Genomic DNA, 23,489 nt, shown 5'->3' with positions numbered 1-23,489 from the left:
TGTGCACAGAGCTCACGAGCTCATACAGTGATCCCATTCCTGTGGGACAAGAGGGCTACAGGGAGACCACTGAAGCACCAGAGATGTCAGCTCATCCTCACTCATCCTTGAGCCTGGGCATCCTCCTCCAGCACCTCAGGAGACTGCTACAGGGCTGACAGTGGCAAGAGGGGCCACGGAGCACAGACATGGAAACCTCCTGAGCAGAGGGCGAGTCCTGGATGCCAGGCACCAGAGGAGAGCTTGATGTGATGCGCAGCTGGAACTGTCCAACTATGGGCTGTGACGACTGGGGGGCAAACTCAGCCAAGCATGCTCTCTGTACAGCTGCTAAATGTTAGGCCCTGCGTGGTCTTCATTACAGACGAAACCCCACTTATCTGCCAAGGACACACTCAAAGAAGCAGATCAGTGTATCCCCAAAGAGTAGCAACCTTGAAGAGGCTGCTGTGGAGTGGGAAAGTCTCTGAGACAAGGTTCCTGGACTATACTTGCGCTGTCTCTTAGTTACCACCAATCAGTTCCCTTGGTGGTTGATGCCGAGCCCACAAGAGGCATCCCTCACAGGCGATGAGCACGAGCCATCAGAATCCTCCACTCACAAGTGATTGGCATCAAGCCTGAAAGGATGTGGTTTCTCCTGAGCCAGGCGGGAAATTTGGATCCAAAACGAGGGATGACCATAAACTTTTCCCTTTCTTGGAAGGCTTGGGGGAACTTTTTGAGGGCAATTTCCAAATAAAGCCTCGCGACAGCTTACCAGCAAACAGTACTATCGCTGGAATCAGACCCAAAGGCCAGCTGCGGCTGTTTGGAAGCATAGGGTATGGGAATGCAGAAACCCTGGCATAGCTACAATAGATCTCTCTGCTTGTATTATCTAAGTGGGATTTTGTAGAAATGTATGTGCATAGTGTGTGTGTGTGTGTAGGTGACCCACAGAGGGTGCCCCTGGCCTTTCATCTTCAAGACAAATGGGACCCACAATAGGAAGGATTCCAGAAGGGTGGAGGGTTGGGCAGGCCTCCACAGGGGACCAGAGAAGAGCTCTATCTCTCCCACGGCAACCAGGGAGAGAAATGTGATGCCCAGCCCAGCTCTCCAGCCCCCACTTGGTGGGGAAACTTGCCTGCAACATCCCTTTAAAAATCCCTCCGCCAGGCATCCCCATGCCCACACACTCTGCCTGCTTTGGCTGCAGAGCCCACACATCAGACTCACTTTTGCCCGTAGGTGGCTCAGCTCTGCCCAGCCTTACATTGACCCTACAAGATAAGGAAAAAGAAGGCTACTGGGTACTGGGCTGTGGACTTCTGGACTCAGGTTAAAGAGTTAGCTGAGTTTTCCTGAGAAAAAGGAAAAAAAATCCACTGCATTTTACATGGTTTACTTATTCCATAGCTGTACAACAGGGTATCCTGAGTTTAGTGGTCAGACTGGCAAACATTTGAGCATTCTCCTGGATCCTGTAGGTGTGGGATTCGGAAAGGGTCATGGTCCATAAGAGCTGGGCCAGTACAGAGGCCAGAAGAGACTTTCAGGCTAGTGGAAGCTTCTTGCATGATTGTGTAACAGTGGATTCCTAGTTATACATTTGTCTGAATGCACAGATAGAGCAATAGCAGGAGGGAAGCTTCATGGAGTTTTGAACACTGGGTGATGGTGACTTATCCGTATGGATTCATCAGTGTAGTTGAGCAGGGCTGTGTGCAGTGAGCAAGGTGTGCCCCCAGGAGGGTAGGGAGGGATAGAAATGTGGGAAATCTCTGTGCCTACTGATCAATTCTGTTGCAAACCTCAAAGTACTCTCATTAATAATACCTTCTTCTTGTTGTTAATGAGCATGAGGAAAACCTAGAATATTTCATGTGGGTAGAAGGGAAGGAAGAGTATAGGAGAGATGGGAGACTCTCCAGCGAAGGCACTATCCACACCCTCCTAGGACCTGCGCAAGGACCAGGGGGTGCAGAGCTGAAGGCTCCATAGCAGAGGAGGTAGGCTGGGTATGAGGGGGCCCAGGGTGGGAAGGAGTAAGGGGTCCCCAGAGCCGGTGGTCTCTCAGAGGAGCTGCATGTGGGAACTTCTCACAGAGATTAAAGTGATTGCTCTCGGCTAAGCAACCACGGGCTAAGCAACCACGGGCTCTTCCCTTGTCTCCCCACAAAGTATCGGGAAATTCTCCAGGATCTCCAGCCGTAGCACACACAGGGACAAGGCGGGAGCTGGCACTAGATGATGCCAGAGGCTGGGGACAAGTGCAATGATGGGAAGGCAGGGCCCTGGTGGTGCTTTTTTTTCCCTCCCACACTGGATGTAAAAATGTTGGGCTCTGTGTGTGTGTGTGTGTGTGTGTGTGTATTTCTAGTTTCAAGCCCAGGAAAGAGGAAGCAGTCTCTGGGGAGACTGAAGGCTTAGCCATCACCTCTCCCAGTCTTCCTCTGTTGGGGAAAGCCACAGGGAGAAATGCCTGGGCCCCTGGGAAACTGGCTGCCAGACAAGAGGGAATCCTTCTCCTTGTCAAAAGGTTGGCTTAGCATTTCAGATATACTTGGGAACCCACATCCCCGTAGCTGAGAGGCAAAGTAGAAAGGAGCCCTGGGCCCTGGAATTAGTTCTCAACTCCTGTCTTCAACCTGGATCAGCCATGAACCAGATGGGCTGCAAGTGGGCCTGGCCCATTGGGCCACCGTGCCATACTCTGGCAGTGACCCAGTGCCCACACCTCCTGTGATCCACACCTCACAGATCCACAGGCTGTGAGGCCCTTCGTGGCTCCTCTCAAGGCTCAGCATCCTCCAGTTGCCCTGTGCACGTGCCCCAGCTCCGTGTACCCTGTGGTACCCCTTCACCCCCACTGAGGAAGGGGTCCCCAGGGCTTGCCTCCTGAGCAAGAAGGGGCGACCCTGAACATCTCATACTTCTAGAACCCACGTGTCAGCCACAGGCTGACCAGGGTGTCACTGCTCAGGGTGCCAGGGAGCTCTTTCCATCCACACAAACAGTGCCGGCGTGAGAAGAAGGGACAGGGACACTGGCGCGCACAGCCAGCTGGGCCACAGCAGCACCACATGGCGGAACTTTCCCAGCGACGCCAAGTGCCCGTGGCCACAGTGAGCAACCGGCCACAGCCAGTGCAGAAGGCCTTGGGTCACCTGGTTCTGCATTATGGCGTGTGGCACCCACCGCAGAGCCCAGCCATTCTCGGCCCGCTCAGCGAAGGGCCAGAGCTGAGACCCCGGCCCGGGTAGCAGGCAGCCTGGGCCAGGGCCGCGCAGCAGGCCGGGGAAGCGCATGGAGGTGACCGCCCCCAGGCCGCTGGAGCTCCGGCCCCGCCGCGCCCACTCGCCCCAGGCCTGTCACAACACCAGGGGCCACGGCGCAGCCCGGAAGGCCGCCTGGCACGCCCGGACTCCCGTTCTCCTCAGAGCCGGCCGTGCCACCTGACAAGGCGTCTTGTGAAGGAGCCGCCCGGTTATTAAGGAGGCTTAGGGTAACGCCCAGACTTGCACTTCCCCAGCGGGACTGCAAGGGTCACAAGACTCCAGGCCCAGGCCGCAGGGCAGATTCAAACCCGGAGGAATCTCACACTCACGTGTTCCCGGGCCGCTCCACTGGGTTAATCTGAGGCGCAGCCGGTTGTTGGAGGCGGCGGTGCGCGAGGTGTGGTGTACCAGGTGGGTCCGTGTGGACCTGTGGTGGGGGAAGGGGCTCGTGCAGACAGCGAGATGGGAGGCAGGGCCGGTGTGGACAGAGTGGCGCGCAACGCAGAACTCCTGCCTGTGGGGGCAGCACGGCAAGAGGCTCCATGGCCCGGATGGACGGACGCCGGAGGTGAGGCTGAAGTTGGTGGTCAGAGTAGGATGAGGCCCTGGGGGCTGAAGGAGCCCATCCGCTCCACTGACTTAATTCAGAGCTACTCAAAGGGGATTTTGCAATGCACTTGGACATTTCAAAAAGAATGTCATACCTCACACTTCTTTCCTCTCTCCCCAGAAGGCGAGTTCTCTGGGGTAAGGCAGCTGACAGCATGTGAATTTAGAAAGCTTTCCTCTGGCATTCCCAGATCCTAGTTACACAAGAGGGTGGACACTCACAAGATTGGCAGCTGGTGGTGTCCCACAAGCCTGGGCAGCATTCCTTGCTGATGAAAAGAAAAACCAGCAGGCAGCACTGTATACTGGCGAACACACTTGGCACAGGGGCAGCTGCCACGTTCTATCACTCAAACAGCCCCTTGGGCAGGTGCAGTTGTTTGTGGATGTTGCAGCCACACAGGCTCAGCCACAGGCCACTTCTGAGGCCCAGGATCAAGCCACAGAATAAGGGATGGCTCATAGCCCTTTCACTCCTCCACACTACAGTCTGTGGATTAGCTGCCCACACTGGTCTAGCCCCATGGCTAGAATATATACAAAGAGACCCATTTCAGCTCCCAGAGCTTGCACTTGGCCTCAAAGGGATCAACAGCAAAGTAGACAAACAGTGGGGCCAGGAAAGGACCTCATAGCCGTGAACAAGAAAGGGGACACTTGGAGGCAATGCCCATGGGACCCACGGGTTGAAAACCAGATTCCAAGAGTAAACACAGAGTTTGGCTGCTACCATCAGTTCTTGCAAATCTTGTAAAGCAGGCTGCACTTCTATACCCATTGTCAAATGCATTTCCACGACCACTTTTATCACCAAAAAACCAAACACTATGATCGAATGACCTCACTAAGCCACACAGTTCAGGTGGGTGAACACACACCCACCAACAACACAATTCAGGGACCTGGGGTGACATGAGTTCCACTCTTGAGCACAGATGGGCTAATCTACCTTACTACCTCTGCCCCAAACATTGTATCAGAACCTGCAACCCAAGCTAAAGATGACAAATGAAGAAACCAGCAGGGTGAAAAGCAAAGCCCCTCCCTGCCCCTCTATTCAAGTCAAATAATGGTGTTAAACAAAGGCAGAACACAATCCACCAGTATCCTCAAGGCTGAAAAACAGTAACAACAAAAGCTCTCAGAATTCTGACAGGTCTCTGGCAATTTCTTCTAACAATACCATAAGAAAGCGGACACAAGGACCTGGTACAGTACCCTAGTATGCACAGGGATCTGATATGGGCACCAGTTCATATTCTAATGGCCTTGCTTCCCATCCAGCTCCCTGCTTGTGGCCCAAAGCCTTGGGACCTGCACCCGCGTGGGAGACCTGGAGGAAGCTCCTGATCAGCTCAGTTGATCGTTGTTGCCACTTGGGGAGTGAATTAGTGGACAGAAGATCTTTCTCTCTTCTTTTCTCCGTGTATCCGCCTTTCCAATAAAGTAAAATAAATAAATAAATAAATAAATAAATAAAAGTGGACACAAGGCTATTGCTTCCAGCAGCGCCCAAAGCAGCGGCCCTCTGGCCCTGAACCCTGCAAGCCCTTGCCTCTGCCCCTTCTCTAAGCAGCAGACCCTCTTGTACATTCACAAGCTTTCTGGAATCCTCATTTTTATCTGGATTATATCCATCAACAGTTACCACAAGGGAAATTAAAACCAGAATGAAGTTTAATATTTAATATATTTAAAACCAAAAATTCATTAATGTACTACTTTGAAAAATTATTTTCTGAAACAAAAATTTGATAGGAATAACATCGACATTTCTATTAATCATCTTACTACCTGGCTCAGCAGTAGACTGCAGTAGACAGCTTCTACATTCCACACATGGGGATGAGTAAAATTTGCCCTCATCCAGGCTCAGCTGGAGAAGGGCCTGTGGACACCCTGATGGACTTGGGAAGCCCTGGGGCACCCAAACAGGACTTTTGAGAAGGGCTATTCTATAGGCAGAATGCATCTGCCATTCTGGTTCATTTCCGGGGTTAGCCACGTGGCTGGTGTTTGGCTAATAGCATGAGTTGAAGCCCTCTTGTACCTGTTGTCACCATGATGAGACATAACCAGGTCCTGAAGAGAGGTATGTGCTACACAGCCCTCTGTAACCCACATTCCAGAACCATCTAGCCAATGTCCACAAAGTCAGGTGCATGAATGAGAAATCAGTGCTGTTTGCTGGTTCTCACGGACTTGGGGGAAGCTTTGTTATGTATCATAAGCTGCCTGAAGGGGACAGCATGATGGCTCACCTAGCTAATCCTCCACCTTCAAGTGCAGCATCCCATATGGGCACTGGTTCGTTTCCGGGCTGCTCCACTTTCCTTTCAGCTCCCTGCTTGTGGCCTGGGAAAGCCATTGGAAGATGGTCCAAAGCCTTGGGACCCTGCACCTACATGGGAGACCCAGAAGAAGCTCCTGTCGCCTGGCTTCAAACCGGCTCAGCTCTGACCACTGTGGTCATTTTGGGAGTAAATCAGTGGATGAAGAGTTCTCTCTGTCTCTCCTCTCTGTAGATGTGCCTTTTCAATAAAAATAAATAAATCTTTCAAAAAAAAAAGTGGACTGAAAACGAAAGTGCTGACAATCAAAAAACCAGCTAGTTTGTGAAAATCTAGAGCCACAGTGGAAACAGGATTAGTTCTGGCATTTAAGTTTGGTCTTTGAGATCTTTTCCACCAGTGCTAAACATTCCATCTCTGAACAAAGATGCTGTGTTCCAACAAGCAAACACGTTCTTTGGCCTCACTGGGGGCTGCTGACCTCGGGGGAGTGCAGCAGCCTTGCCAGTTATGGAGGAGTCAGGATTCTCCAAAATTCCGTGGCTCCCTCCAGCACCAGCTCCCCTTGGAAGCTCCCAATCCACTGAGGACCACACCTTTATCAACAGAGTGTGAGTTTTTATAACCAAAAGAATCTAAACCAGACTGGAAAAGCTAAAGTACCAATGCATCAAAAACTAACTTGGGATGGGAGGATTAGATATGCAGGGGGATTGCAGCATATTCACCAAGTGTTAGTTTAACTGGTTAAAAAAGTGCAGCCTATAATTTGACAGACATTTTATTTATAGGGAATTAAAATTTAGGCATATACATGACACAAACATTATATATAGTTCACTTTCCATGATCGAGGTTACGATGCTGTTCACAGAGAGGCCTGATTCTAATTACATGTTGCATACATTAAAATAGTTAACCTGGGGAGGAGGGCTGGGTCCAAATGGCCTTTTCTGTTTCCCATTTTGGTTTAAATAATCTATGACTTCATTCAAGTAATACTGATCATTTCATGTTCCAAAAGCTTTTAATAAACAAATTCAGGGTAAAATTAACTGAAATACTTATGAGTTAATTGTTACACAGTATATCCAATATACAATCAAGACGACGCACAACACTTAAAAGGAAGAAAAAGGGGAAAAAAGTCTATTGCACCCACGAGTAAAAAGGCTTTATTCATTGGGGATGCTGCAATTCAGCATTTATATAAACATTTACACACTTTAATGACACAGAGCCCTACGTGTAATGCAGCATTACGGGGTAAGAAGACCCTTGGAAGTTTCCAACACCGACGCCAAGTGTCCACGCAGTACTGCACACGCACAGGTGAATTTCCCATCCTTCTTCCAGCCAGCGTTCCAGTCAACAGCAGTCCGTCTCTCTGCTGCCCCTCCCTTGCGTCTCCAGGACCAGCACTCATGAGGCACACCGGGCACTGCGTGCTCACAGCAGTGGCACTCCGCCCGCTTGATGGGTCGTGTTGCACCACGGTGTTGTTCTACCTTAGTGTCCTGTTAAGTAATCCTGCGTAGAGTCGGAAGCAAATGAATCGACATCCTCGTTATCCGAGTCCTCGCTGCTGTCGTCGGCAGCTGGCTCCCCCGTGAGGGCTATGCGGGCGTAATCATCCGTGTCGATGGACTTGCAGAAGTGGATGGCATACTTCAGCTTCTCCTCCAGCACCTGTTTACAGGAGTACCTGGGCAACTTCAGCAGAAAGAAACACGTGTAGGATTCCGGAAGAAAATGGTCAGGAGGGTTGTATTTATCCAAAACCTGTGGAGGAAAAACAGTCCACAATCAGACACTCCATACCAATACAGCTGCAACCGAACATCTGCACTCATTAGACTTGTGACTCGCACCAAAAATCACCACACTTGGTTAAAAACAACAAACTGATCTAGAAAACTAAGAATTTGGTAAATTTTAGGAAATAAGGGAATAATCATGTCTTGACAGCAAAAAACAAAACAAAACAAAACTAGCACTTGGTCATCACAATATTCGCTTTTAACTAGTCAGTCCTGGGAAGAGGGTGCAATGGCCCTGCACAGCCCTTGCTGACCCCCACAACCCCTGGTGCTCCCCTACGGGAGGAAGCTCTCCTAGCCTGTCCACCGACTTCTGGGCACTAGAGGGCAGCACTGAATGGCCCTTTCACCTTTACACCTCAGCAACTCAGGCTGTGAGCCAAGCTACTGAGAGAACTCATCAGTCTGAATAAGAAACATATTAGCGATTCACATAATCCAATCAAAGAATCAAACAAATGCATTAGACAACATAAGCTAAAAATCTAGAATATGCTGACATAACAGTAGCATGTTCTCATGATGGCTTGGGTGTTTTTCACTTTTGTTTCATCAGGACACAGGAGATTCACTTTTCAACCTGCTACAGGAATCCACGCAAGGACACTCCACCCTCTGCTGACCCCAGGCCAGTGCCCCGGCCAGCAAGGGGCTTACCTGGATGACAAAGTCTCTGCCGCGGAAGTCAGCAATGGTCCTGGGCAGCCTGGTGCGGCCCCACACAAAGCGAAGGAAGAGGGAGCGCTCTGTGTTGGAGAAAGACTCCATCACCTCCCAGAACCACTGGATTAAGGATGCAGAAGGCTCGACCCCTTTATATGTTGCCACGGACTTCAGAAGATGCAGGGGGATGTCTGGGCTGCCACAGACCTGTGGAGGTACACTTCATCAGGCCTGGCCGGCACTTTCTGCTTCAGCAAAGATCTGTCACCCTTTCTAACAAGGCTTGGGTGGACTGAGGAAGGTCCTGGGCTGCCCAGGAAGACTGGCACGCAACTCTCCTATGGGGCCAGGGTGGAAGGGGAACACATGCTTGGCAGGTATTTTCATTTCATTCGACACACATACACATCGCCTAGATTTTCAGATGTATGGTTTTAACTACTGATCCTGTGAACTAGATTTTCAGATGCAAGAAATGCATTAGTGACACTGATCAACAGGTCACACTAGACACAAAGCTGTTCCAGGGTGACACCGCCCATAAGCCACATACCATCGTCTCCAGTTCATATCCAGTGAACAGAGAAAGAAGGGGGACAGGCACCACTCGGGCCATCCCTTCCCGGACGGCAGCCACTTGTTCGTCAAACTCGTGGAGTCTGAAAACAAAAACTCACTTTAACATCCCGTCCTTGGTGACACTGAGGTTGTTCTGCTCAGAGCAAGTGTTACCACAATAGCCCTGAGGCCGTATACTTCCCAGCTGGGAAGGACCAGGAGGCGTGACGTCAGGTGACAGACGTCGAGGCTCTGCACACCTGGGCCCACAGATGTGGGCTCACATCCCTGAGCTCAGCCAGACCGACTACAGCTACTCACACTCCACAACACAACTCTCAACACCTCCTACACGGACACACACCTTCCAGCATCTAAGAGGAGCGTGCCTGTCAGTCCCGCGACTGAGACCCCTCAAGACCTGGGACAGAGGTGTATTCACAGTTCTTATGACTACAGTCGCTGTAATTCTTGTGACTACAGACATGACCCTGTCAGGACCATGTAAACCAAATACTGACGAGCAGCGCCCACCCACTCGGTGGGGCTTCATCCAGACATCTCACAGTCGGTGAATGGCTGAGGTGAGCAGGGGAAGCTGTGGGGTGTCACGGACAAGCCACACGTCACCTGAGCCATTGCAGCTCAAGGCCTGTGCCCAAGGATGCTTCCCTACTGGCACCAGACACAGTCTTGTCCCAGCAGAGGTGCCTAAGATAGCACGGGGGCACAAACAAACCTAGGACTTCTTCAAGGCAGTCCTTCAAGCAAACGGTTTACAGCTGGGGCCAGGAATCTCAGACTACAACAATAAATCCTATGACACTGATCATAAAATAAGCTTCATGCCCACAGATCAGCAATAGGTAGGAGCCAAATCCATTAGCATTTTATTGTCCATGACATTTCTGAAAAAATGTAGACATCCAAGCAAGCACTTTCTGCTCCTTTTGCTACTTATCATGTAGACATAATTGCAAATGGCCACGAACCTATAGTTTATTGCCAGTCGGACATACTCGGCGCGGTTCTCCAGGGTGATGTGTGTGTACTTGGAGCTCAGCTGAATGTCCTGGCCACTGGCGCTTGGTACCGTGAAGGGCAGGCTCATGGCCTCAAACTCCTCGGAGGTGGCTTCATTGTCACGGATGTACATGAGACCAGGAATAAAATCTTTATCGACCTTACAAGAAGAAAAAACAGAGTCCAGCTGTTGAATCACAACTGTGCCCCAGTCACGTGGGCACCTGGTCTGCCCTGGGGAGTCTCTCAAGGTCACACACGCATTACATGTACTGAGACAGCAAAGAAAGCAGCAGCAACAAAGCACTTCACTCAAGAAGCTGAAGAGGAGGGGGAAAACCAGAAATCAACGGAGTCCTCAAAATTCAGCGTGGAAAAAGCAACTGCAACTAGTGTGCCGCTTCCGATAGCCGTAGCAGGAAGGGCAGGGCTGCCCTAGGAAGGGGCCACTTCCCAGCGCGCACCTGAGAGGTTACTCAGCTGCCCAACGGCTGCACAGGGAGGAGTGAGCTTTCTTAACTGACAAGACTGCATGTGCTGCAAAGTGTTAACAGGAGCAGACCAGCCTTACAGCCATGTGACGGGGGCGGCGGCCGGCAGCATCAGGTCAGAGCAGACCGTGCCTGGTGACAAGGCCCTGGAACCTCCCACTCCAGCCCCTCAGTGCTCCAGGGGACTTACCTCACTGAGGTCTGCGATGGTGAGGCTCATTCCGGCCAGCTGCTTCCACACGGGCTCGGCGAGGTTGAGGCTCAGAGGGCTCCCTGTCCGGATGGCGATGCCCAGTAACACACCTGCTCATTCAGACACATGAGACAGCTTGAAACTGGAGACTGAGCTGTGTCTATTTCACTCAAACATGTCACACAGTTAGCATGAGAGGAGGCCGCAATGCCTCCCAAACCAACAATGCCCCAAATCATAAGGCTCTCCTGTCGTAAAGTCATGATTACCTTTGGTTTCTTCCCTATCAAATTCCTAATTTGTCACATACCTTCTGCACATAGCTTTACTTCACACAGAGGCCAGGTTCGGTCTTGTCCCTCTGACAGCAAAGCAGAGTGGAAGCCTCCAGAAGCAGCCAGGGAGCAGCTGCCCTCTTTGGGGCTGTGCAGCAGGGAGACACTACAGCCAGGCCTACTCTGCACGGACTTCTCATGGGACACAGGAGAGCCTGTCCCCCCCACCACGCCCCACCCCTGCCCCCAGCTCCAGCTCTGCTCTGGGTTGCAGATCCATTTGAACCATAGGAGCACAATATTTCAGATCCTCCAAGAGCCAGACATATTGTCCAGACCTCAGCCCAGACACAGGCTGTCCAGCTCTACACATCCCTGCCACTGTGCCCAGGGCAGCCACTGCACAGCTTCCAGCAGCTCCCCGCTGCCAAGCCCGAAGCGCAGGGCACACAAATCCTCTGCTGGCTCACATCCAGTAAGTGCTGGGGAGGTACAATAAATGCTGGCGATCACTGTATGGATGAGAGTCTCAAAGCTAAAAGCAGGTATCTGCAATATCAAACATCACTCCCAAGACAGATGTGACAATTAACTTTGGCATGACACAAGCCACACCAGTGAGCAACCAAGAAAGCCCACCTAGGAAGCGGAACATGCTGCTGTGCACAGGCGCCCTGGCAGCTGGGTTGAACAGGTAGCAGTCTCGGTTGGCTCCGGACTCATCCCTGCCATTGGGCGTCACGATGAGCAGAGGTGTCAGTCCATTCTGCAGCTCTTCGCAGATCTCGGCGATGGACTCGCTGTAGCCACCCCCACAGTCATCCACGGATTCACCTGGAAGAAGAGGAGAGTTGGCAACTCGCAGCCCCTAACTACGCCACCCTGCGTGAGAAGCACCCCGCAGGTCTGTGTGCACCCAGCATCCATGCTCCACCGTGCTGCCCTTCCTCAGTCCACCGCTTCTCCAGCACACTACCAGTTCTCACCCACGAACTTGACTTTCCAGACGCGGTGAGGGAGCAGGAGGCTGTCGGGACTGAACGAACTCATCTTAGCACACATCTGCCCAAAGACAGACTTGGTACCATCAGGGCCTGCTAATCCACCTTTACTCCTAGAACGTTTGACCTGGAAAGGAAAGACACATGAGCAGTTGGCACAGCTGGCACAGCAGGAGCCCACAGCCCAGCCCCTGCCTGCAGGACAGCAGCACCCCCACCGCCTCCCCTCCTTTCCCCGCACCCACCCTCACGCACACTGTCCCCAAAAGATGTGAACACCTCCTGCCTGAAGAGCGGCATGAGCTGTGCCTGTGACAGGCAGCCCTCCTGGCCACCGGGATACCTGGGTGCCACAGCCAGCACAACCTCCAGCAATGCCATCGTGGGAAGGGCAGGCTCTGGTGACACAAACCGCACCCCATTCCTCTTGAGGCGGCACCACAGTGAGCACAGACCAGCTCCCTCCAAGGGCCTTGCCACTGCCTTTGCCTGCGCACACAGGGGTGTCCACCACTGATGTGGCACAGACCAACGCCATGCTTGGGGCCGCACTGTGAATACTGAGACAACTGCCTGTCACCTCCAACCCAGCAGGATCATTGCCGGCCTGCACAGCCACCTGCAGGATGGGTAGTGTGTGAACAAGCACACACTAGAAATGATGTGAACCATGACCACGAGGGTTGAGCCAGTCAGCCACCAGCTATGACCTGGTACCATGCATACTTAGGTCATCCTCAGGTGTCACACCCTTAGTGGCTTCGGACTCTTCCACATCACCAGGATCCCCAGGGAACAAGACACGAGCATTCCCAAGCAACCTGCTCAGCGTCCCAGGAGATCCTTGGGAACAAGAACTCATGTCTTCTTTGATCCCTCCAGAGAGACCCTCATCTTCTCAGCTCACCGGAGGGAGCTCCAGGTCTGATTTAACAGTTAATTAGCCTCACAGTAGAAATGGCCACAATCAAAATTAAAACTACAACAATGACAATAAAAATAGCAGCTTGCTATGGAATGCACTTCACTGTATGCCACATACCCAGGTCAGCGTCCACAAATGGTATTTCCTTCCCTCCACCGTCAGAGCCACTCACTGAGGGATCTGTCAGTGTGCCGGCACAGAGACGGTAGAGGGACACAGCCGCACAGCCTTCCTAAGAGAGGGAGACACAGACCCAGCTCCACTCTGACCCCTGTGCTGCCTCCAGCCACACACAGGACCAGCAACCTCTGCCACACTGCCTTTGGCTGTAGCACTGTAGTATAAAGGCTGGGTAGCCAGTCAGGACTTGGAAAAGAGAGAATACTGTAGATGGGTGGTATTTTCTTTGGCCAGTGGGAACATAGGTGATCTGAATTTACCTAGTCTGAATTTGCTAAATTGTCAGGAGTATTATTCTGTAAAAAAAAAAATCACTATGTAATTAAAATGTACACTGATCTTCAGATCACATTAAAACAAAATTAAATTTACAGCCTAGAAAACCCTTCCAGGAAGCTCCTGTGAAACAGAGACTTGAGCACTTCCCACAGACGGCCCTGGCCCACGGAGGCTGCTCTGGGCAGCGTCGCTGGGCCATGCACAGCCACTGCATACACACTCCGCTGCCCTGCTGGCCCGGGATTCACCTTGGATTCTTTGATCAGAAATGCACTCTGCATCCACATTTGTTGAAAATTTCCCGGCCTCAGGATGGGGCACAGTGCTCTCAAGCGCAGGGCACTGGGGCACCACTCCACACAGCACACTGCGCTCTTAAAAAGCCTAACAGAATTATGTCTTCAACTACACAGCTCACTCCTTCCAAAGTGTATGGAACAGAGCTGGAGATAGAACGAAAACTAAGAGATGTATTAAGTACATATAACTGCTTAAATATTCCAGATGAGAGAGAGAGGAAGAAATGTGAGGCTTCACTGACATCCAAAGTACTCCGGGAGCCTGGGCAAGGTTCTGCGGCAGTAACACAGTCCAGAAACGCCCATCTGTGTGAGGTGATGTCTGAGCCACCCGCTGCCCTCACTAACTATAGTAAGAAGACCCAAAAGCACAGCACAAACCACAGTGATCACCCCAGGTGGAGGAATAAAAGGTTTTTTCATGAACCTAGTTGAACAACCCGTTTGTGGAACTGGCTGACCTACAGCCTGGCATTAACCACTGACGTCAGTAAAGACAGCAGTTCCATCAATGGGGTCACATGTATTGTCCAACAAAGGCAAGAGTTTGATGCCTTAATTCAAAATGCCCCCAAGTGTAAGTCTGAAAAAATATTCAAGTCATGTAATCAACATCAGGGTAAAAATCATGTGTTAATACAAAGGTACAGGAACAAAGAGTGAGTTCTTCATGGCCCTCTGTTTCCGATCCAAGAGGCGAGGCCAACTGCATTTGAGTATTAAATGTCAAGTGCCGCATGCTATCCCATTAGTGCCCAGGGTTCCTTTTTTTCCCTTTCTCTCTCTTTTTTTTAAACAGCAAGTTTACATACACTTGGTAGCAATGTAAATTCAGAATGGTCTCCTTTTCACTCTGTTTACTACAGTGGGGCAGTATTAGCAACTCTGGCCCATTAAACTGGCCAAGAAAACTCCTAGTTCAAGGGAGGGTATGAGTTGGCAGGATCATGAATTGTTATACAGAATGCTCTGATAGTCACACCACTGGCCTGACCCACTTCACTCCTCAGAGCCTAACCTGGGGGCGGAGGGTGGGTGGGGAGGCAAGTGACAGGGCTGCCTGGATTGAGCAAAGCAAGCACAAGCTTCTACTATCCAGAGAAACCCGGCAGAGTGACGAGGGTACATTGCACCAGGGGACTGTAGGCAGGTACTAGACACAGGCCACAGAACCCTATCTCACGGCACAGGAAGAGCCCGCACGCATTAGGTAGAATAAACAGCACACACACACACACACACACACACAGAACAGCAATAATTATCACTATGTAGTGGAGATATAGCTCATTTTATTTTTCTCTTGCTTATCTGGATGTGGGTTGTCTTAAGATTTATTTTAACTAATTAATTAATTGAAAGAGAACAGAAAGAGAGAGATGGAGGTGTATTGGGAGGGTAGTGGCGGGACAGAGGAAGAGAGTAAGAGAGAGGGAATTTTCTATCTGTTGGGTTCACTCTGCAACAACTTTGTGGGTGAGTCAGAAACTAGAAGCCAAGAACTCCCACCCAGGTCTCCAACTCAGGTGGCAAGGACTCAAGTACTTGGGCCATGTCCTGTTGCTTCCTCAGGCACATCAACAGGAAGCTGGATCAAAGTGGAGCAGCAGGGGATACCACCACAGCAAGTGGCTGATGAATCTGCTCTGCCACAACACCATATATTGGGATATCACAAACAAATGTTCCTTACTTCTCTGTAAAGAGAAACATTTACACTCCTACCTAGAAATCTCTGCATGTTAGAACATCTGGCAGGGGCAGCACCATGGAGAAAGCCAGCACCTGCTGCTTAGAGCAGGGACACACAGCACGTCAGCTGCAGCATCTCCTTCCTGCCCTTGGGCTGGAGGACACCTTCTGAACCCAAGAAAACACCACCACACAGACTGTCTGAGAACCCCCTCCACGTGTTACCTGGATTCGATTCAGCTCCACCACGGGCCCATGCTGACGGTCTCGCACCATAGTTGCTTGCACCACTTTTCGGAAAGCCGCCTCCTAAAATGTAACAAACAGGCAAAATTCAGAATCGGATCAATAAAGCTTCATCAACAAAGAAATCGTGTAATACTTTTTTAAAAATCTGTTACTGAAGCACAGATTTTAAGAACAATGAACAGCCACCCTTCTTGAGTTGTGAGGCCAGAGAGGAGTGCCAGGCACCAGGCTGGGAAGCACTGCAAATGGTGCTGTCAGGCAAAATGAGGTTGTCCCTCTGGAAACTACAACAGCCTGGCAGTGACACACTGGGCACAGAGCAAAGGCTGAAGCTTGGCAAGTATCTCTTATGACTCAGATCTAAGAGGCCAGGGTTTCTCTGGCAAATCACAAGACCCCACTGGCAAGAATAGATGCTGAATTGCAGGGCCCGGTCTCCCAAGGGTTAACTCCACAGCTTAGCTTGTTCCTCTAGAGGTAACAGGATGGGCAATTTTGGCCTGATACCTTTAGCCCCTGGCTTGACCAAAAGTTTCCTCTTCCCTGCTTCCCCTTTTTTAAGATGCCCTTGGGGGAGCTTAGGAGTTGCTTGAGCATTGGGAAAGTACTGGGAGGAACTAAGCAGACTATAAAAGAGGCAGGCCAACTTCAAATAAACGGCATTCTCTTTACAAGAATGACCCACTGTGTGTTGTCTTTTTTGTAAACCTAGTCCCTCCGCTCGGCTCAGGGTACGCAGCGACGCAGGTGTTGCCGACACTGAATCACCAACTGTGCCACAGAGCAAGCCAGACCCGATGTGGGGAATGGGACAGACAGACCAGCAGAACACACAAGGTTCTGACTGTGCACTTGCATCAAAAGCAAGTTGGAATGCCAAGGACAATGGGCATGGGCTGAGCATGGGTAACAAAATGAGGATATCACTTGGGAGCAAGGCAAGCTGGTCATGCCCTCTGGACAGGGCCCAAGGAGCAGCAGATGGAGGGAAGAGGACTTGAAAGACTCTTAAAGCAGGTAGGCCCATCAGACTTTGGGGAGCACCAGAGACCCCCTGCAGAGACAGTGACTCTCCTAGGTCACAGCTGAGAACGCACAGGGCAAGGAAGGGCCACAAGCAGCCAAGGACATGACCCACAGCAGGAGGAGACACAGAGAGGGTCAGGAAGGCCCTTATCACCCACCAAGGTCCATCTCCACCTGCTCTCCATTCAAGGACAGCTGCAAGCCACCTCTGGACCACTGCCTGCCCAATTCCCCATTTCCCTTCAGTGTTCCTATGCGAAGGCAGCTGCACCTGCCGCCCCTTCCCAGTTGCCCACAACACCCACTCCTGGAAACTCCAGAGGCTGGCCCTCTCTCACGCCCAGGACAGGAGCCAAGGCCATGGCACACTGCCAGCTGCTGAGCATCCTTCAGATGTCCCTGGCGCTCCCCCCTGCCTCTGCTCCACAACCCCAGGGTCCCCTGGCTGCAGCTGCCGCCATATGCTCCAACCTTGGCCAGGGGCCCTCCCCAGGGGTCCCCACAGCACACACCCCCTCCTCCACCCACAGCCTGCGGGTCACTCGCATGGACTCATGGGGTGTGCTCTTCTTCCCACTCGTCTATTTATAGAAAAAGTCTGTTCCCCCCTCACTGCCTACGATCACCCTGGTTTTGAAGGATAAGAAAGGGAAAGTTAAAGAAGTCATGTGCTATTGTTTATTATTGAAAAACAGTTAAAGTTGCTTCCTATCAATTTTACCTGCCCACAGTTCCTTCCTGCTTCCATCACCAGAGATGATCTTAACTTTAAAACATCACCCTTCCCAATTAGCACTTCAGTTACATGTGAAAGTAAAATTTATATATCTGAACTGCTCAGAAATTGTTCCAGAGAAGCCAAAACAAAGTCAATTCTTAAAAAAACAAACAAACAAAAAAAACCTGCTTGGACAGAACTCTAAAGTTCTTCCAGACTAGAGGGTTTCTCAATCCAAACCCCATGTGTTTTCCGTACAGAGATCCTCGTACCACACAAAAAGGAGCCCCTTCTGGATCATCTTGTCAAGCTGCTTACCAGAAATCTCACAACTTCCAGTACTGGGAACTGCTGGTAGGCTTTCCATTTAGACAAAGTTCAGCTAATAAGAATGTCAGTGAGTCAAAGCCTATCTGGTGACGTGAGTATACACTCACTCTCAATGTTACGTCATCACTGGGCTAGGGATGTGTGCCTCCGACATGCCGGCACAAAGCTTCCATTAAAACCATAACTCTTGGCGCCCTCTGCTGGACATCCCCCGCAAGAAGCAAAGGTCTAATCTTCCTTCGGGGAGAGGGCTCTGCCATACAGAGAGCCCAAGTAATCAAAGAATCACCCCACGGACAAAGGACCAGTTTCTCTGAATGCCTCTGTAACCTTCTAGAGAAGTGAGATGCAGAGATTACAAAGGGGGGGAAAAAGCCACCCCAACCATGAATTTTTTGTATAAACTCCAGAAGGAAAGAGAATTTTATGTGTTAATATCATTGATTTATTCCAAGTACCCCAAACAGAACCACACACACTCAGTGGACACTCAATGACTGCTGAGTGACCTATGTTCTATATTGCCAGTGTAAGAAAAAAATTTTTACTCAGAGCCGGCGTGGTGGCATAGCAAGTAAAGCCATATAGGTGCCAATTCATGTCCCAGCTATTCCACTTCCGATCCAGCTCCCCACTAATGGCCTGGGAAGAGTCGTGAAAGCTGGCTCAGGTGTCTGGGCCCCTGCAGTCCCCATGGGAAACCTGGACGAAGCTCCTGGCTTCGCCCCTGGCCTAATGGAAAAGCACTTCATCTCTCTTACTCTCTCTAGCTTTGCATCTCTGTAACTCTTACAAATAAATGAGCTTTTTTAAAAAAGAATTTTAACTGTATTAAAATTTTCCAAAGGCAGACTGTCACTAAAGTACCTTTCCCTGCGAGATCAGAATCCCCCGCAGCGTGTCAAACCCCACACAAGGTCCGAGGCCTGTTTCGTCCAGAGAGCCCTCCAGGTCAAACATGGGGATGCAGGGGCAGAAGAGCTCCGAGATGTGGTGCAGCAGCAGCAGCCGGTTCCGCAGCACCATGACGGGGATGTCCTGCAGGTGGTTGTACTCCATGGGGACCTGGGACGACGGGACATGAAGTCAACACAAGTGTCAAACGCATGGACCAGCACATGTGTGAATGAATTCTGAACACTTTTTAAATTTTTTTTATTTTATTTTCACAAACAGAGAAGCAAAATTTCTGAGTTTGGTTTGCAAAGCCACACCATGTTACTTTTAGAGTAATATCCTGGCCAGCACACTCAATCAACTAATGTGAATCAAGGAGATTGCTAAAAAATCAGTCTAAAAAAATTGTTGGGCCTGGCACAGCAGCCTAGTAGTTAAAGTCCTGGCTTTGCACACACTGGGATCCCATATGAGCACTAGTTCTAATCCCTGCTTCCCATCCAGCTCCCTACTTGTGGCCTGGGAAAGCAGTCAAGGACAGCCTAAGCCACAGGACCCTGCACCTGTGTGGGAGACCTAGAAGAGGTTCCAGGCTCCTGGCTTCGGATCAGCTTAGCTCCGGCCGTTGCGGCCACTTGGGGAGTAAATCAGCTGGCAGATCTTTCTCTCTGTTTCTCCTCCTCTCTGTATATCTGACTTTCCAATAAAAATAATCTTTTTTTTTAAAAGAGATTGTTTACTAAGAATCATATGAGCCATGTACTCTCATAAGTTTATGTAGCTCTAAGGTGAAGGGGGCAGCACACTGAAGTAGAGTGAACGTTAGTCCTTGCGAATATAAAGGTTCCTAAAAGCACTGCCTTGTTCCGGGCATCAGAACTGCTCTGAAGAGAAAGAAGGAAACCAAGCAGTAAGTGCGCAGCTAACCTCCCCCTAGACTGACTTGCTCGTGTTCTCACCCACCCGGCCCACCCAGCACTGACCTGTGCAGGGAGCTTGCCAGCACTGGCGGGCTTGCTGGTTGACCAGGCGAGGGTGTGTGCTGAGCCACAGGCCACGCGGTTGACCTTCTTGCCCTGCAGGGCAGCCACCAATCGCGGCCTCTGGATAGCGTTTGTTGTTCCATCTCCCAGCTGGCCCTCATCGTTATCGCCCCACGTATAAACTTCACCTAAAGGAAGAACATGTAGCATGGATCAGGACCAACGAAGCCATACCTGCCACTTCCCATCACAAGCGATGCTCACATTCACCGCCCTTCAACCAGGGTGAGCAGTCAACTGTCTCAACATCAATGTCATGAGTGATCTGCGTGTGAATCCATGCTATCCCACATCCTTAGGCAATGCAGCCTCCACAACCCCTGCTGGCTGACAAGCCTTTTCAGTTGAGAAGCTCAAAACTCCACAACATTATTCACAGAACTACACTCACACCTGTAGCACTCTGCCTGAATGAATCATAGATGGTAATATTCCTAACAAATTAAATTACTTCTGCATGTTAAACAGAGGAAGTGAAGAAAACAAAGAGAAAGAGGGAAGGAAGGAAGGAAGGAAGGAAGGAAGGAAGGAAGGAAGGAAGGAAGGAAGGAAGGGAGGGAGGGAGGGAGGGAGGGAGGGAGGGAAGGAGGGAGACCAGAAGAAGAAAAAAACACCAAGAAGGGCATACTTTAGGCATTAAAATAACTAGTGAAATGCTATATATAACCAACTAAATAAATTACAAAACTGTGAGTCCCATATTAACATTATAAGTAAAAAAAACATTAAGGGAGGCTTTAATAGAATCAGAATGCCCTTCCCATTCACTTATTAATCACAAAAATGTGCTCACACTGGCAAAGCTGGCACTAACTCCATCAAATGATTGATGACATCATAAGCTATGGGACCAAGAGAAACTGCAGGTAACTTCAAAAGATAACTTTCATCTTGAGAAGATCAAAGACACAAAACTTGAATCTACTAAAGTAAGCGTACGAAAAACACCTGTAAGATGTCCCTCTTCCAAAGCAAGGAAGACCTAAAGGGAAGGAAGCATGCAGAATAGCAGTGACTAATGCATGACAGCCACCTGTAACCCACACACTGCTCTGAGAATGGGGGGGAGCTCCTGTCCGCGCAGCAGTGCTGCAGCCACAGGGCACAGTACCCTCTTCAGTTTAAACAGGACGCACACAGTCAAATGCAGAAGCAGCACCAGGACAGCAACCAACTCTCATTTGGATCAGGACTAAAAAATTCTTTGTACTGTTTCTAAATCTTGTCACTTGTCAGTAAATTTTTAAAAAATAAAGTTAAGCAAAAACATATAGTGCAAGTTCTTGATCAAAAACCACATGTCATTTTACCACAGGCCATAAAAGTTGCTTATTCACATGTGGGAAATTTTTTCCATCAATGAAATGATTAAAGGCCTGAGTTCTGTAGCCATTAAGAGATATACACACACAGATTTAGTTTATCCCTGTAACCTTTACAAGGGAGCAAATTTGGGGGAATAGCTGTTTTAATGAAAGATGGTACACTAGTTTTTGACTGCTGCCATTTCAAATCACAACCTTACCACAGCCATGAACAACACAGATTTCAGCTCTGTAGGTGAGGAGGACAACATGGCTCCCACCTGTCTGCAGATCTGAAGGTTTCCTTTCCCCTCCAGCAGAATTCAGCTCTCGGCAGGACTGAGGTCCAGCTTACAGCTGTTCCCGCCCCCCGGTGGCCCCCAAAGGAATCGCACAGGACACAGTTCCACTGCACTGCAGTGAGACAACACAAACGGGCCGATATCCACCAAGGAAACTGCTGAGAGACTCAACACCCACGGCTTCTGCTGGCCAGGTCACACAGCCATGCTCAGCCGGGCATGGGCCAAGTCCCAAACACCAAAAGCAGGTTCTGTCAGCCACTCTGTGGTTCAAATAACTCAGGTACAGTGAGCCACGACCGACAGCCAAAGACTGGAAAGAGACTCTCTGAACTCGATTCCAACGGAAACACCCCAGCCTGCTTGCAGCCTGTTTCTGCATGCACATGCACAGGTACCACATGCGCAGGTGCAACACCAGGGTTTAAAGATGTTGGAGCCAAAATCCTGTCCGCACAGATGGATTCCAAGGACATAGTGAAGCCCTGGGCCCCGCTCCTTTCCTATTTACACAGGTCATCCTGAGTGATCCTCCCAGAGTTAGGGACCCTGCTTCTGACGACAGGCTCTTCCACCTACCGTCCTCAGTGCAGCACACACAGTGCAGGGAGCCAGTAGCAATGGCAATGACTTTCTTCCCCTGCAGCCCCTGGACCTGGCGAGGTCTTCGAACATGGTCATCGCATCCGTGGCCCAGCCTGTGGTAATCACCTTTACCCCTGCACACAAAGGAAGAACGGGACTTGGCAGAGCAAAGTCATTTAATTTACTCCCTTCCCCATTCTCCCAGAGCATGCCCTGTGCTTCAGGATACAAATCACTACTCAGCTGCATAAATCATATTCTGGGGGCCTGGTGCTGTAGCACAGCGGGTTAAACCCTGCCTGCAACACTAGTGTCCCATATGGATGCCGAATCTCGTCCCAGCTGCTCCACTTCTGATCCAGCTCCCTGCTAGTGCATCTGAGAAGGCAGCACAAGACGGCGCAACTGCTCTGGCCCTGCACCTGTGTGGGAGACCAGGAAGGAGCCCCAGGCCCCTGGCTTTGTCATGGCTCAGGCCACCACCACCGAGGCTGGTGGAGAGCAAATCAGGACATGAAATATTTCTCTCTTCCCCTCTCTCTATCACTATACCTTTCAAATAAATAAACAGATATGTGTTTAAAACAAAAAAGTCACATTCCAACCTAACAAAAGGCATTTTTCAATGAAAAATCTGGATGGGGGCTGGCACTGTGGCACGATGGGTCAAGCCGCCACCTTGATGCAGACATCTCATATGGGGACCCTGTTCATGTCCACTTCCAATCCTAGACTCCTGCTCATGGCCTGGGAAAGCAGGGAAAGGCGGTCCAGCTGAACAACCCATTACCTATTTAGGAGACCTGGATGACTCAGCTTCAGCCAGAACCAGCACTGGTTCTTGTGGCCATTTGGAGAGTGAACCAACAGATGGAAGATGTCTGTCTTTCCCTCTCTCTATAATTCTGACTTCTGAAATAAGTAACTAAAAAAAAATAATAAAGAATTTGGCTTTGGAAGTAAACAGAATCATACATACCAAGTATATACGGCTCCAGATTTGGTAAGGGCAACGGAAAACTGGGATCCACATTCCACTTTAACCACTCCAAGTCCTGTGAGAGAATCAATCTAGAGGGAGAAAGGGTCCCATTAGACTCCACCAGGTCAAGCCAATTGCTGTGAAACAACCAAACCAGGTAAGCGTTCTGAAAGCCCATTCTCACCTCTAGCACAACCTTAACTCACACTGTGTCTAACTAGAGCACTGCTGGACACCTGCGCTGACATGCGGTGCATGTCACCAGAAATGGGCCATTTCTCACATATGTGGTCTGCAACTCTCTCCCCCGGACTGAGTTTCTACCGCACACTCTCTGGGGCAGCCCCAGTCTCCAGCAAGCCTGCTCAGTGGTCCCTCGCCCTCCTGCGGGTCCTGAGGCTCAAATGGCAGTGATGGCCAGGGGTACCTAGTTCCTGTGCAAGTGTTCCAAGATGCCCTGGGTCCTGCCTCTACCCACCCCTGATTGCCCA

At 50.4% G+C, this 23,489-nt stretch overlaps 1 protein-coding gene across 2 annotated transcripts in view; it reads right to left on the bottom strand.

Moving 5' to 3' along the window:
• Window positions 1–7,550: 7,550 nt before the first annotated feature.
• Window positions 7,551–23,489, bottom strand: part of HERC2 (HECT and RLD domain containing E3 ubiquitin protein ligase 2) — a 189,026-nt gene continuing 173,087 nt past the window's right edge. For both annotated transcript variants that reach the window (XM_058666516.1, XM_058666517.1), the window contains 12 exons: window positions 22,996–23,087; window positions 22,011–22,150; window positions 19,766–19,953; window positions 18,753–18,950; window positions 15,788–15,871; window positions 12,173–12,314; window positions 11,826–12,020; window positions 10,909–11,021; window positions 10,197–10,387; window positions 9,200–9,305; window positions 8,641–8,853; window positions 7,551–7,945 (listed from right to left, as the gene is read on the bottom strand). In XM_058666516.1, the coding sequence (XP_058522499.1) occupies window positions 7,673–7,945; window positions 8,641–8,853; window positions 9,200–9,305; window positions 10,197–10,387; window positions 10,909–11,021; window positions 11,826–12,020; window positions 12,173–12,314; window positions 15,788–15,871; window positions 18,753–18,950; window positions 19,766–19,953; window positions 22,011–22,150; window positions 22,996–23,087 (1,935 nt within the window). In that variant the 3' untranslated portion in view covers window positions 7,551–7,672. The remainder of the gene's footprint in view (window positions 7,946–8,640; window positions 8,854–9,199; window positions 9,306–10,196; window positions 10,388–10,908; window positions 11,022–11,825; window positions 12,021–12,172; window positions 12,315–15,787; window positions 15,872–18,752; window positions 18,951–19,765; window positions 19,954–22,010; window positions 22,151–22,995; window positions 23,088–23,489) is intronic.

The sequence above is a fragment of the Ochotona princeps genome, chromosome 6 (assembly GCF_030435755.1).
Source record: "Ochotona princeps isolate mOchPri1 chromosome 6, mOchPri1.hap1, whole genome shotgun sequence".
NCBI classification, from domain to species: domain Eukaryota; kingdom Metazoa; phylum Chordata; class Mammalia; order Lagomorpha; family Ochotonidae; genus Ochotona; species Ochotona princeps.
This window is presented reverse-complemented; position numbering and strand designations above follow the sequence as displayed.